The following is a 16,192-nucleotide window of genomic DNA, read 5'->3' as shown; positions in this document are numbered from 1 at the left end:
CAAAGTAGTGGCCTTCTTATTTCAAGTGGAGAATCCCTCATCCTTGTGTAACTGATGACTGTACATAGCAACTATCATTATTCTACATCTAAATAACCCCTCCCCAGAGTAGGGTCTTTCTTACATCTCTATTTCTATTGACTTGTGATTTCGTTGTCAATAAATATGTCGATAGAGAATAGAATGTTGATTTAATAAAGAACTGCTGTGGGGTAATCTGGGGGAAAATGGGGACAATAGTAGCTGGTGGCCTATATTAAAGGACCATAAATAACCTTTTGGAGACATTATAATTCTTGCTAACTTGACGAAAAAGGCCAACATTGGGCAATGATGGAAGGATACGAAGTCAGCTTTAGTCCTTCTAATATCTGAGTCCCTCCTTGGGTATCACATACTAAGGGAGGCTCATTCAGTTACTAAATCTAATTAACTGCCTCAATAGGGAACCAGCTAGTATAGAACATTAAATTTGGGCCTGGAAAGATTAAGTTGCCTTCTAAATGCTCAATTCGTCCCCAAAATGGTTGCTTCACCAAGCTAAATCAGCCTGCCCAATACCCACAAAGACCCACTCCCTTTCAACAAGGGAAGAAAAACCTCTAATAAAGAACTAAGCAATAAGTTGCTATGATTTCTCTACAGCAGACATATTTGCTTTTAAATATCTATTCCTGTAACCTAAATTGCAATGTATTTTTGAAAAGCCATCGAGTTGCAGAATTTTAAAAATGTATTTGATTGCCAGACTTGCCAATTGGGTCAGTTTTCCAGAGCCTTATGCTTCCGTCTTTACTACTGTTGAAGAGGAAAAGGAGGCGGCCAACAACTGGTGATTGAAACACAATTCCCCCTGGCATGTAAGTCTTGGCTAGCCTCTGTGTGTTATCCTGGCCACAGTCCCGTGGCACTCCCTGCAATGCCTGGGCCAAGGCCTGTCCTTCCTGATGGTTGCCCTCCAGATTCCACTAGAAATCAAGGTGAAAACCACTGCAGACTGCATCCCTGGAGATCTTCATGGTTTTTAATTGCATCTGAGTCTCAGAAAATTCTGTGAGAGAATTAGAGGAGGAATAATTATTCCCGCCTCACAGATGGGGGAACTTGGACTCAGTGAAGATAAGTGACTTACTCAAAGAAGCACAGTTAGTTTATAGTAATCCTGAATCCTAATCCTTATCTCTGTCTCTTAGTCTAGTGCTCTTTCCAGAACAATACAAGGACACAGAAAAGTCTGTAAGAAAAGGAATCTGCACAAAGTAGTTTGTCCTGGTTGGGATTCTTCTATCTGATACTCTTCTTTTTAAATGCCTCCATGAGTAATCTGGCCACCAAAATCTTTGTTTTCATCACCATCATTATAAAAAGAGGGCTGTCAAAAGTCAATACATAGGATGGGATATGTTATGATATTAATATTCTATATTACATATTATAATATGAACAAATTATGAAATACAACCTATAATTTTATGACTTAAATTCAGGATTTTCCATACTTATCAGTCATAACCCATTAAAATGGGTCATGAAGTCAATTTAATGGGTTGCTATCAGGATTAAAAGAAAAATAGGTTAAGACAAGGTATACTAGAATTGAAAATGTCAGAATGTGTCGTGTGTAGAAAAGGTAAGTATTGTTCTCTGAACATTTTGTTCACATATTATGTGCACTAAATCACAATGTTAAGTATTTCTTACCAGAGTGTTTCCCTTTTTCTCACTTCTCCTCTCTCTTCTCTTTCTCTTTTCTCATCCTTTCTCTTTCTCCTTCTCTATGTATATAGAAATGTACCCAAATGTCTTTCACCTTTGTCCTATTTACAGGTACCATCCACCATCCTCCCCAATCCTCATCTTTCTTGACATTTCCCAAGGGTCTGGAGCAGACACTGTTCTGTAGAGTTGCTCCTTCTTTTCTCCCCTCTATTGAAAAGGTCCTTTTGCAGTATGACCTTCGAGACAGGATTTGCGAGTTCTTTCCATGTTTTGTAAATAAATTACTGTATCTCTAAACCATTACATTTCCATTCCAGGCAAAGCCACTCAAACTTGAAGAAATGGAATCTCCTAGGAGAACCATGATGTCTTTTGCAATCATTGTGATTTGTTCTTCCCAAGTTACACTGAGCTTGAATTTAGAGTCTGTTGTTAATCCTTTGGTGAGTAAATCCATATCTGTTATATTTTTCCTTGTCACATTTTTCTGATTTCCTGGAATGTCACAGATAAAAATTGCTTTCAAAAAAATTTTTGAGAGCCTTATAGAAAATGTTGCAAATGTGGATGGGAATGGTGAACATAAATGGATATTAGCGTTTCTCCTGGGCTACAATTGACCATACTCAGAAATCGGTGGTGGTAGTATCAAGTGAAAATCCCTCAGTCTTCCTCCCATAATTGAATTGCCATCTCTACACCGAAAGCTGCACCCCTGTGAAACTGACGACAGTGACTTTATGCAGATTTAGAGGACTGAGAAGGCACGTGTTCTTGAAGGATCCATTTTAATTAGAGCATCAGGCCAGACACATTTCATAAAGCATTAATCTGTTATGTGTACTTGCAACAATCACAGATAGATATATCTAAAGGGGCCATTGCTATTACCTAAGCTTTTCACTGACAAATTGTCCAAGTCGTTTTGTCTCTGCAAAGTTAATGGGCGTTTAGCTTGACAAAAGGGGTAATAAGTACTCCTTTATTTTTTGTAAGAATTATTGGATTGTTCCTTCCTTAGCTTACTCCACTTAACATGCACCAAAGACAGAGTGTTTTAGAGGTTAGGAAATCTTGGGAGACTGATGAAATTGTCTCTGTGTCTAGGTGTCTTCCTCTGTAAAACAATGATAATAATAGTACTGATTTCCTATGACTGCTATGAGAATTAAATTAGTTAATATTTATAAAATATCTTAAAACTGTGCATGGCACATATTAAACATTACAACACTGTTTGCTATTATTAGTTCTTACTGTATTTTTTCCTGCTGATTTTTTAAAAAGATATTTTAGTGTTACATTACTTATACTGTTACTAGTGCTATATATATATATATATATATATATATATATATATCTATCTTATTGGTAGATTTTAATATCGTAAAATATTTCTTTTTTTCCTTGCTTGGTACTTTTAAATGATAATTCTTTGCCTTCTATTCCAATTGTCAATTTTTTTTCATATTTATGTTTGTCTGATCTTTGTCCTTTATTTTTTATTCAGATCTTAATATATCATGTTGCTTTGATGCTTCTTTTATAAACAACATGTATTTAAAGATTTTTTCTTTTAAATCAAATCTGAGTAAATCTGACTTTGTGTAATATAATTTATTAACATTTAATGTCATTTAAAATGCTCGATCTTACTTTCAGGATTTTGTTTTGTGACTTTATACACTTCTTATTTTTTGTTTGAGTGTCTTTCATTGTTTAACTTAGGTTTTCTTTATCTTTTTCTTTATATCTCTCATAACTTGGGAGGTATATTTTATGTCTCTTCTCCAGAGTGCAGGGTATAATCCGTACAGTCATGTGCAGCAGCTTATGCATATAAATAGAGAAAAATGTTTATGTTTCCTGTGGAATTGCAGGGTCAGTTCAGAGCTCCAGTTACCCCAGACCTGTGGGGAGAAAGACAGAGCATGAGGTGATGTCAGCAATGGGGTTAGTGTTACCTCTGTTCCAGAATTTCCTAGTGTTCATAGCTGTAGGCATGCCCTCCTACTGTGCCAGGTTGGTCCTCATCTCAGTGGCCCTAATGGAGCTCTTCCATCTCCCTGGTGGCACGGGCCGGTCATGGATAAGCTGCTGACTTCCTAGAGATGCTAAGAGAATTTAAACTTTACTCTCCTGGAAGGCCCCACCACCACCTCAAAGGGCCTCGCTTTTTTCCCCTAGATCTGCCTTAAAGACATAATATCTTTGTACAGCACAAAGGCCAAAGACCCCCATTGGAGAAATGCACTTAAACCTGCCTTATCAGCTTATATGACCCTAAGCTGCCACCCAGCTCCTACGGTTGAACTTCTACCAGTTTAAAAGTAGCACATGGTGATGAGTTTTTTAAAAATACTATAGTAAATACACATAAAATTTACCATCTTGGCCATTTTTAACTCTACAGTTCAGTAGTGTCAAATACATTCACTTAGTTGTGCAATCAATCTGCAGAAATTTTCATCTTGCAAACTGAAAATCATACCTATTAAATAACAATTCTCCATTCCTCCTCCCCCTGGCACCTGGCAACTACCATTCTACTTTCTGCCTCTCTGATTTTGACAACTTTAAGTACCATGTATAAGTGGAATCACACAATATTTGTCTTTTCACGACTGGCTTATTTCACTTTGTATAATATCCTAAAAGTGTATCTATGCGGTAGTATGTGTTAGAATTTCCTTCCTTTGAATAATGATCTATTGTATGTACATCCTACATTATTCATTTATCTCAATGGATGCTTGAGTTGCTTTCACCTCTCAGTTATTATGAATAATGCTGCTAATGAACGTGAGTGCGCAAATATGGGGTGATGGGCTTTTGAAATTCAATAATACAGCTTCTCAAACCTTACTGTGCACATGCATCCCCCTTCTTAAAATGCAGGTTTCAACTCTGGGGTAGGCTCATTCCCCTTGTCCCTGCTCCAAAGATTGGACTTTGAACAGCAAGGATGTAGACTCCCAGCTTTGGCCTTGGCCCTGAGTCTGAAACCTGGCTCTAACCCTTACCAGCTTTGAAAACTTAGTTGTGTTTCCCTCATCTTCTTAACTTTTTTCCTCTACATATTATCAGAATGAATAGTAACTCCTTTATCTGTTTCTTGTGAGGATTGAACGTTCTCATACATGTATGTCTTAGTGCAGGGACTAGCACAGAGCAAGTACCTAAGATTTGGTAGTTAGTTTTACTATTCTAGTACAAAATAAACCTATGTTAATATACCAATGTGAAGAGACATTCCAACAGGGCTGAGACAATTATATAACATAGACACAAAGATGTTAAGTCTGGGATTTTACATCAAGACAAAGAAAAATGAATAAAAGGGCCTTGACAAGGAGAGGTGAGATCTGGCAATAGCCGGCATCTTTGAGGACCGCTTTGTTTGTCATCAGGTTCCATGGGGGATTTTCTTTTCTACACATAAAATGCCACCTCTCATTACTGACTGATTGTCCACTCCCATTGTAGGCCACCATTTCCACCCCCATAGTTATTTGTAAAGTCATCATGTCAGACAGGTGGGGCATTTCCTGAAATTAGTGACCTTGTGTCTTCCTACTGAAGCTTGGCCATGAGGAAATTCCCCCTGGATGGAGCTAGGCTTTGTTGTTCAGACACTCATCTTAGTACTTCTGCAAGAATGAGCTGAGGGAGGCCCAGTTGGAGGCTCTGTTATTGTATCTGAAGAAAATGTTTAGTTGAGCATTGGGAACCCCTGGAAGGATCTGTGTTTTCCTCATGAGTTCTCCTCAACATCCAAAGTTTAAGAGAAGAGGCAAGTTTTGGAGTCTCACAGGTCCCAAAACTGGGGTAATGTGAGCACTCAAGAGTGCAAAGCTGGCCCCCTGTGACCCTTAGGCCAGCTGGACACGTAGGTATACACCACTGGCCAGAGACTGCACAAGCATTTGCTGTGCTTCGGCACATTACTATTCACAGCGTAAGAAACTGAGGCTTAGAGTGAGTGCATGACTTTTCCAACCAGGAAAAGCTGAGGCTGTGGGATTCAGTTCTTGGCGTCACTCCAGCATTTGCCTTATTAAAATCCAGGCTCCATGACTTGGCAGCCAGTTCTTTGTTCCTTGTCAAATCTGAGAAGGCCAAGGGTAGTTCACCACTGGGGAACTTCTCGGAGGTTTTATTGCTTTCAGTGTGTCTTTCCTTTCTTTTCTCTAATGATTGAAGGGCTCAAAGGATAGGTTATTCTCAAAAAAAGTTGTGAATCCTAACTGGACAACAGAGAGGAGGTAGGTGATAAGAGTTCTGGAACCAGCACTTTGCAAAGATATCCCCTGAAAATTCTAGACAACCACAATAAAGAGTCAGGAAACAGTTAAAAAACAGTGTCTCTCAAAAAATGACCTCACATCCAGGGATGAGCAGGTTAAATAGTCAATTTTTTTCACCCTACCCATTACCTGCTAAATCAGACTGGGGGTGGAGAGACAAGCGATGCTTATGCTTGCAAAGATTTGAAATACTTTGCTTGAGAGAATTGAAACGTATCCTGATTTTAGCGTATGACTGCCAACAGAAAGTCTTCAATTCTTTTGTCCTGCTGGAAAAATGGAGAAAATGAAACCTTGACCTGGGAGAGCTGCTTAGTGGTGACTGCCAGTGATGACCTTCTCAAAGGCTGAGATCCCTAACCAAAACCTGTGAAGAGCAGACAGAGAAAGCTGTCTACTTTTGTGCATTGACTTTGCTCCTTCTCAGTTCCTGCGCATTTCAGGACAGCTAAAATAAACTTGCTGCAAACAAAGCAGCAACTGGGTTTTTGAAATTCAAATCATCATCCATTTTCTATTCATTTCATCAGGAACATTTATGAACTATCACAGGTACACGGTTTTTCTCCCCATTTCCTATGGATGTTAATACTAGTCACTGAACAGAAAGAGGGAACAGAAGTAGGTAATAGAGAAGAAAAAATGCTAGGTAAAAAGAGACTAGGTCCCTGAGACGAACCCACAGTTTCCTGAGGGATCTCCTGATAAGATGATACAAGGCCTTTGTGCACAGACTAGCTGGGTTCAAATTTTGACTCTGCCATTTAAAAGCTATGCTATTTCCACCAAGATATTTGACCTCTCTGTGCCCATCCATGTTTTCTGATCAGCGAAACGTGGCTAATCTACAATTTAGGCTGTCGTGAAAATTAAATAAGTTAGCACACATCAAGTACTTAACAGTGCCTGGCACAAGGTGTTGAATATATCTTAGAAATGATTGTTTCTGTTATTGCTATCGTGTGAGATAACAAGAAAATAACAGTAGACACTGCAGATGGCAAAATGAGCTTTGCCTCGGGAGGAGTTCATAGGTATGTGGAGTTCACAGTGAAGAGCACACTAAGGTGGACAGGGATTGCATGAGGAGACTTCATAGATTTGGGGCTCTTCTACTGAGCCTTAAAGGGAGTTGGATTGGGAAGCACATCAAAGGAAAACCCAAGCGGAGGCAGGGATGAATTAGGAGACCTGTGTCAGGTCAAGGTGTGGTTACCAGATGTGGAACTTGCAGTGACTCCAACAGCAAAGCCAATCAATGTCAGTTCTTAAAGAAAGAAGCCACATAAAGATGGGAGATGATCTTTACAGAGGTGAAGCAAGAAACAGTATGTAGACAGAGGGGTCTATGTGAATGGTGCCCCCAGAACAGTGTGATGCTCTGTTGTGGAATAACATTTACTATGTCGCTAAAAGTAGTCTCAGTGCTTTACATTTATTAATCATTTGATCCTCACAACAACCTAATGAAGCAAGCTATTTTATCCCTATATTATGGGTGAGTACCAAGGCACAGAGACATTAAGTAACTTGCCCAAGGCCACACAGCCATTTTATGGTAGAGCTCAGATTTGAATTCAATACCTGTAGAGCCCTTGTTCTTAATTATTGTACTATATGATGTAACAAACATTTAATAAGAGCTTACCATGTGCCATGCTGCAGTTTACTTAATTCTCATAACAATTCTATGAGGTCCGTACCATTATTATTCCATTTACAGAAAAGAAAATAGAGGCTTAGAGGGGGTAAATAAATCTCTCTTAGGGTCACATAGCATATAAGTGGCACAGCCTTGTGCCCAAGTAATCTGACTCAAGAGCTGGCTCTCATGGCTCCTGCCACAGGAAGCAACAATGGAACCATCTGAGGGAAAAGACCAGGGAATGAGAAAATAATTTCTAAGTATGGACAATCTAAAATAGATCTCATGACACAGAAATATTGGGGTGGGAACAGGCCGAGTGCTAAGAAGAGGTCGTGAGACTTGTCGAAAAGGTCACTGGAATGACTCAAGGTTCAAGTCTTAGGCAGAAAGCAGATTTAGAGAACACCATAATTTACACTTCTTGACAGGACTTAAACTGCCAGAACTCAGAGAAACTCAGATATGGTGATTTCTTCCACTCCTGGAACTAGAGACTGGTCTTTAAAAACAATTCCCCCGTCATTTTATTTTCCTGACCATTGAGTTGCTGTTTACCCAATATCCACTGGGCACAGATATTAATCAGAATCTGCAGCCCTGAATTCCGCTCTAACATTTTGGAGCATGTGAGCAGAAAGCTGTCATGAAAAAACATCTCTAACGCTAACTGACAATTTTCTAAAATGTCCTTTCAGATTTTCCACGATCATGAACTAGCAGGGGAAGAGCCACTAAGGCAAAAACGAGCAGGTATGTAAACTCTTTGCTTGGTGATCGCTTCTACTAAGTACGATCAAATGACACTTGCTGTAACTTTTCAAAACTCTGCAATCCACATAATTCAGTCTCCAAGCACATCAGGATCTAATTTCTAGCGGTAATTACAAAGGCACTCCATTCTCTATTTGAATGCCGTAAAACGATCTTAGCAATGCATTATAATCTTCCCTTTCTCTCCCATCACCACTCCTCATATCCTGGAGATTTCCCAGTGCCTCTCTCTCCTCAGTTGCCCTCTTCCACCATCAAGCCTGCTTCTCTACTCTCATCCCAGCAGCCTTCCCTTTTGCCTTTTTTTTTTTTTTTTGGCATCTCTTCTGTTCTCACTTATCATTTTATTTTGTGGATAACTTAACCACTCAACTCAAGTTCTTCTTCTCGGTCTCCCATTCTAATTTTCCCACTAAATTCCAAAAATGGTCTGGAAAATACAGGGCTCCATGCTTTGGAGGGTTGAGGACAGGTGAAAGCTGTGAACATTCACTAGTACACTGATCCTCAGTGTCCTGTCCTACATGCAGGACTCTGGGCAGGTGTCAGTATATGTCTGCAGGCTGGCTTTCCCCAGTATCAGATCCTCCTAATTTCCTCATAGTAACCTTTCAAAAGCATCAGTCTGATTGTATTAGTTCCCTGTGTGAAATTCTTCATGGATTCCCAATTGCCTTGGAGATAAAATCTAATCACCTGCTGGAGTCTTACAAGACCCGCAAGCTTTTTCCCACATGTTCTCCTGTTCCCTTTCGCACAGTCGATGCCCCACCTACCATCCCTCTTTGTCTGGGGGACACCAACTTAAGACTCAATTCACATGGGCCTCTGCCATGTAAGGTCTTTCATTGAATCCCCAGACAGGGAGGGGTTGCTTTTCTGAGTTCCCATTGCCCTTGATACATTCCCATAGCACAACATTTGTCCCAGTGTATTGTAATTATTTTGCTTCCTGTTTGTCATCCCCAGTAGACATGAGCTCCCTTGAACTCTCTTCCTCTCTCTAGCCTGGCATCTTGCCCAGTTTCTCAATAAATGAGTGAACAAATGAAGAGTGCACGTCTCTGTCATAGCTGCCTCTTTGTGAGTTCAGAGGCTATGTTCTTATTGTTAAGAATCTGCTGGCTTAGTGGCTATAACAACTGTGTGGAAGGTAAAACTTCTAAATTAGAGCATTGTGACTGAATCATTTTCCAGGGATGTCATTTTCCAGGCATGCTGTGACTCGGTGTCTTCAGTCTTGTGGTCTAAAGGAGATGCTGAGCTGCCAAAGAGAGTAGGCTTGCCCTGAGGTCAAAGGTAGAGGTATCTGTTAGAGCCCCCTAACAGTATGAACCAGACCCAACTGTTGTGAAATGAGAATTTGGCCACATTTTATTAAGCTCTCAAAATGCTCCTTGGAAGGTCATACTGCTGATCACTTTCTCTTCTCTTGTCTTCTCTTGTCTTCTCTTCTCCCTTCCCTTCCTTTCCTTCCCTTCCCTTCCCTTCCTTTCCCTCCCCTCCCCTCCCTTCTCTCCTCCCCTCCCCTCCCCTCTTTTCTTCTCCTCTCCTCTTCCCTTTTCTCTTCTCTTCTCTTCTCTTCTCTTCTCTTCTCTTCTCTTCTCTTCTCTTCTCTTCTCTTCTCTTCTCGTCTCGTCTCTTCTCTTCCCTTTTCTTTCTGCTTCTCTTTTAGCCTTATTCTATATCCCTATGTGACCTTCACTTCTGTTTTCTTTCCTCCTTCCTTGAGTTGGCCTGTAGCACAGACTGAACTTTCTGTGCTTTAAAACAAGCATCATTACATCTATTTTGTCCCTTGAGCCTTCCTGCAACCCATGACAGGAATAGGGTCAGAAAGACTTTGAAAGACTTTTTTTTTTTTAAAAAGTCAAGCCATCTGTGGGTGAGTTTTAGCTCCAAGTTTCTGCCAGCTTCTTTTAGGGTTGAAGTTATCAGCTTCCTCAGGGGCCGTTGGTGACGGTACAGCTATAAAAGTAACGTCTTCCTGCACTTCTGAACCTGGCTGTTTATGATCCATGGCAAAAACATAAGAGGAAACCATTTCTACATCTAAGGATTTGACATTCCAAAATTTTTCCAGACATGCTTTCATTAAAAACAATCATGAGTATGATAAATCACAACGAAAACATTTTATCTGCTTATTATACATGGTCTTCTGCGCTCTTGGGCCTCGCCTTACCATCTGTAGAAGATGGATTGGCCTTGGTACTTTTATAAAATCACTGAGGTGAGAAATGGCCATAGAAAGGCCTGGGCGCAAGGCTGCAGATACCTGAATGTAAGTTGAAGTTAAGAGCATCACTCTCCAGGAAAACTATGAAAGAAGGTACTAGGAGGATCATATTCAGCTGATAGTGCTCAGAGGTGTCTGTGTTCTGCTTTGTGTGTTAGGTGAGGTAATAGGATCGGGTTCTGGTTTTCAGAGTAATTCCTTTTATATTTACATACAGCTCCTTTTCTGGACTCTTAATGCCACAAAGGGACAAATAATGGTTCTGAGGGAAAGAGAATCCTCAAAAGTAATTTCCTTTTGTCACACTGCACCAAGTCTTTAGAGTTTGAAATAGAATCATCTTTAAAGGCAGGATCAATATTCATATTCTCAGAGCACTATGACTTCCTAAGTCACTTTGGTCTGTTATATAGTTTCATTGGGCCCTTGAGAAATATATATGTATACACACACACACACACACACACATGTATAAACACTCAAATAAATCACATATATGTATATTGTGTCTATCACACAGAAATATAATATACATATTACATACATACACATACATGTATAGATTACACATATACATATTACACACATACCACATATATACCACATATATCACACACATAAGCACTCACACACATATGTCATTACCTCACAGGACTGTTAAGAGGATTAAGTAATATCATGTACATATTATTTTTAAAAATGTTAATGTGATTATCTGGGCAGTTATTTATTTAGTGTTTGTTTTAATAGTTTTTTTTTTAATTAAAAACAGTCGATTGACTTATTTAAAATAATATTATGCTTGAAAGAGACTTAATAGCCCTGATACAGAGAAGTTTCCATGGAACTACTAAAGGCAGTAGGATGGATGGCATGATATAAGATTGAGAAAAACTATTTTAGGGAAACTATTTCAAAACTCTACTGGAGAAGAGAAGCCTGGAAAAACCTCAGAGACTAGAGACAAGAATTATTGTGGGTCTGCCTGCTGGAGCAGAGTGGCTTTTGGGGAGCAGAGGAAGATAATGGGTTGAAGCATCGAGGATTGTGTCCTGATTATACCAGGAAGTGGATGCGAAGCAGTTGAGAGGCTGACACAGAGAAGGGACTGATGAAAGCTATCCGAAGTGAAAGTTAGCCTGATGGTTATGGCCAAGTGGATTAGATGAGAAAGTCCGTACCCAGGAGACCAGCGAGGAGGTTTAGCAGGAAGAACCAGCATCAGCCTTGGCCTCTGCACCGAACCAGCAAAGGGGCAAAGGAAGTGCTTGTGAGCGGCATGTTGAGAAGTTGATCAAAAGGACCTGGAGGCAGATTTGACATGGGGTGAAGAGGAGTGATGATCCATATGACATGGTATAGGTGCACACGCCTGGGTGACTGGGGGATGTGGAGGCCACAGGTAGAAACTAGAGTTGGGATGAAATAAGCTCGAAATTTAGTCTTAAGGGTAATCATCATAGGGGACTGAAAGTTGAAGTTATTGGTTAGAAGTCTCACAAATGTGTCCTCTATGACAATTTGTGAAGTTGTCTATGCCAGGTTTCTGAGCTTGACTCATAACGTGTCTTTGGCACTGGGTTAAAGAAGAGTCCCCATTGGTTTTTCCTTGGCTTCAAAAGGAATGGTTGGTAGAAAATGAAGTTTTTAGAAAGGAAGATTCTGGATATCCCAACCCTGTGCTGGAGGTGCTTACTTTTCCACAACTATTTAGTGAGTGCAAAGTTCCTACTTGTTTGGGTTGCTGGCTGTCATTGTGGAGATCCTAATCTTTCTGCAGATCTGGCAGCCCAGGTGTCCTGGCCCTTTTTAATTTGGGTCCAGGAAATGCTGTGCATTTTCTATGTTGAGGAACAGATTTGGAGGTTTTCATGGCTTTAATCTTTCTGGTGATAATGTGTGGCATTTAGTGCTCAGAGCAGGCCATGGTGGTAGCAGAGTAAGATGAGAAGGCTGGGTGCTCTTGGTCTGGTTTTGGGTTTGATTTTAAGGTTGACCTTGAATGTTGGGGGTGCTTTTTAAAAAAATGTCTCATTAGTGTTGCTTGTTTGTTTAATGATCTCAAGTTGAGACCTGATTAGAAGAGCATTAGTTTTTCTTGACCTACCAGCAGACATCTGTATAGAATATGATTGTTACATTTTTTATAGTCAGTGTTATTATTTTTACCTACTGATTCATAATAGCTACAATATGCCAGACAATTTGCTAGGGGTATTCATACAGTATTCCATTTCCTTAATGACAATTTTGCAAAGAAAATAATACCCCAGATTTACAGGTGAGCAAGCATGGCTCACAAAGGTAATGTTTTGCCCAGGTAAGAGGGCATTCAGCCCAGCTCTCTCTGCCTCAAAGGCTAGGTTCATAATTAAGAGTCATAGTTTTCAATATATGCTTCTGGCCTGTCAGTGAGATTCCATTCCATGTTTCTTGGAGCAGCTTTGTTGAGTGAGGGGCACTGGCACTACTATTCATCTTACTAGGAAAAGAACTTTATGTGGGACCGACTTTGGTGATTTGGGTATATGATGAACTAGTAGAATTGGTTCTTTTTCCCAGACTTCATGGCCCAGGGTCTTATGACACAATGCTGCCCCCCTCTTCATCTACATCTGCCAGGTAAGCCACAGGCAGGAGTTTTGATGGTTTACCTTTGTGTGAACAAACCTTTCTAAAACCTAACGGGAGAAGAGGATCTTTGACTATCTGCTAATAGTGGTAGAGTAGGATACAGATGATGCTGCCAAATTGCTGCCTACCAGAACATGTCAAGAAACAAGTAGAAGAATAAGCATCTTTTAATATTTAACTGCTACAGAGCTAAGAGGGAGAAACAAGAGAGCCAAATCCAGTGATAGAGCAGCATTGACCCTTTGGTCAAGAGAAAACCACACCCAACCTTGTTTTTCCTGGGTAACGTTAGCAGACTTCTTTTTTTTTTTTTTTTTTTTTTTACAGATGGGGAATCAATGTATGTGTCTGTGTAGGCTCTGACTTTTAAGAAGTCAAAATTCCCATTAGAGCTTCCAGGGAAAAATAGTACTGTTTGCTTAAACAGCTGTGATTAAGACAGAACTGCTTGTTGCAGGCTGTGGCCAACTTTCCAGAAATGTCTCTCTAAGATAAGTGTTGTGTGGTGGGGCAGTGATTTATAGGAAAGGAGAGGGGAAATCCTGGTTGGTTTGTGCCTCCTGGGTCTGCTGATAGGCCTCCGTCTGTGACACTGATGACACCTGGAATGTGCTACCTTTCACTCGGGGCATCGGTGAGTCAGAAAAATTCAGACAAACAACACCAGGGCAAAAGAACCCTACAAAAAGAAAACACATTAAACTGTCTGGGATCAGATTGTCCAGCGGCAGCAGAGAAATGTGAAAAGGCCTCTAAAATACATAGTCATGGAGAGGTGGAGAGCCATCCTCATTCCTCCTTCATCCCTTATAGCTTGGAAGGGGACAAAGAGCATCACTTTCCCAAGCTCTGAAGATCTCAGGTTTGGTGGAAGGAGCAGGGGGAAAGGGTTAGGCATTTCTATCCCACTTGAGGACTGTGAGCAAAATGTGCCCCGTGTTCCAGCACCCAGTACAGTGCCTGGGAAGTAGGTACTCAATAAATAGCAAAGTTACTTACAAATCAGTAAATCAAAGAACGAACTTAGCAGGATTTAGTGTCAACATCCAGGAGTTTCAATGGCCATGGATCACAATGTGTTTTCCCTCACTGTGGATCCCTAAGACATTTATCAGGTTAAATCAAATTGAACAAAGTTTTAGATAATTCTTCCATTTATGATACATAATGTTGCCTTCAAACTTAATTTTATTTTAAATTTACTTAGGGAATTGCACACTGAGTTATAAAGATACATCTAACATTAATACCTGATATTTTTATAAAACTTAAGGGTTTCCAAACTGGTCATTTTCATTATCTTCTTTCATTTGAGTTGTGGCAGAGGATGGTTAAAAGAAAATAGACTATGGAGTCAGAAAACGTGGCTTCAAATCCCAACTCTAACATTTGCTATCCATGTGGATTCAACTTTTAGATTTCAGCTTTGTAATCATCAGTCTCGTCATCTTGTCATGATCTAGGGGTATGTATACTGTCCTCATGGTCCTGGAACCTCCCAGGCAATGGATAAATGACAGCTCCTATTATTACTGTTATTCTGATTACAATCACCATAGATTCTTCTGGTATCACTGAAGAAAGAGGTGAACAATATCAGCTCCCTCAAAATAAAAGAGGAAAAATAAGAGTAAGCAAATATACTCGGAGACTACCTGACTATTTGCCCCACAGGAGCATCAGCAAGCAGTGTTTGAAAAGGAAAAGCAAAGTTAAAGCCAAAAATAAGGTTATGTGCTAATATTGGCTCCCCAAGATTACCTTCTCAGTTTCCTCATTTGGATTAGAATCTTAAATCTCAACCTGCTTGATCACCAAAAGCACTAGTGGGAATTGAAAAAAAAAAATACAGATTTCTGGGTTTAATCTATAAAGATTCTACTTTGGTTCATGTGGGTTGATCCTCCAAAATATCTGTGTGTGTAGAATTCTCTACAAATGTATAATCATCAGTCAAGTGTGGGTACCACTGGAATAGGTAATTCCCAAGGGCAAGCCTGTAGCCTTCTGAGTTACTATATATTTTGAGCCTGCTCGGAAGAATTGCCCACTTTCAAGAATAGTTTTCTTCTCTATTAGGGGTTTGCCATCTTATCAATCTTTGGGTAGAAGTGACACTTAGGCTGAGGGTTGTGCTGAAACTCTTTTAGAAGTTACTGAAGAACATAAAAAGTAGATGAGAAAAAGAGGATCTCAACGGCTGCTGCTTTAATTAATAGCTGCTCCAGTCCGATAGACTGAAACTCACTAAAAGTCACAGAACTTTCCTTGTAGTATTTTAAGCTTTTGGCTCAGCTCCTTGGAAGACTTCAGTGAAGAATTAACTGCCTTGGTTTTAGAGGGAAATGATGACATTCATGAATCACTGTGCGCTTTTCAAGTACATGCTCTTACTACAATTATGTCTGTAAAGAGCAGGGAGAGGTGGGCTCAGGCAGCCATTGATATTATGCTGGAATCAGACCCTGCAACAATGCGGATGATGAAGTGGGTAATATGGGATTGTTCTTGACCTCACTCATCTCAAAAGCAGCTCGGTCCAGGAAATCCTGTTTACATTCATGGGGGTGGAGTCTACTAACCATAGCAAAGAGGATCCTGGAGCTAAGAATCCTCTGGAGAGTGTAAACACTGCTGCAATACTTTTCAGGAAAAAGAGTTTGATCCAAGGCAGATCTCGTGAATACCGTGCAGCTGCCCTCCTTGCAAACATTCTCAGTGGGCAGCACACTGTTTCCAGATTTCAGATCACACAAATAAGATAAGCAGGTTTTTCCAGGAAGTTGGTTTTCATCGCAAAACCATTTGAGAATCAAAAAAATAAAAAATAAAAAAAAAGATGAAATTTGAGGCGATGCCATAGTATCATGACAG

At 40.0% G+C, this 16,192-nt stretch overlaps 1 protein-coding gene across 4 annotated transcripts in view; it reads left to right on the top strand.

The window, feature by feature from the left end:
• The window catches only part of ADGRF5 (adhesion G protein-coupled receptor F5), a 95,262-nt gene that overhangs the window by 42,135 nt on the left and 36,935 nt on the right, over nucleotides 1-16,192 (top strand). For all 4 annotated transcript variants that reach the window (XM_016158925.2, XM_016158923.2, XM_016158926.2 and 1 more), the window contains exons 2-3: nucleotides 2,037-2,162; nucleotides 8,370-8,424. In XM_016158925.2, coding sequence (XP_016014411.2) covers nucleotides 2,061-2,162; nucleotides 8,370-8,424 — 157 coding nt within the window. In that variant the 5' untranslated portion in view covers nucleotides 2,037-2,060. The remainder of the gene's footprint in view (nucleotides 1-2,036; nucleotides 2,163-8,369; nucleotides 8,425-16,192) is intronic.

The sequence above is a fragment of the Rousettus aegyptiacus genome, unplaced genomic scaffold (genome assembly GCF_014176215.1).
Source record: "Rousettus aegyptiacus isolate mRouAeg1 unplaced genomic scaffold, mRouAeg1.p scaffold_m13_p_1, whole genome shotgun sequence".
Lineage (NCBI taxonomy): Eukaryota > Metazoa > Chordata > Mammalia > Chiroptera > Pteropodidae > Rousettus > Rousettus aegyptiacus.
This window is presented reverse-complemented; position numbering and strand designations above follow the sequence as displayed.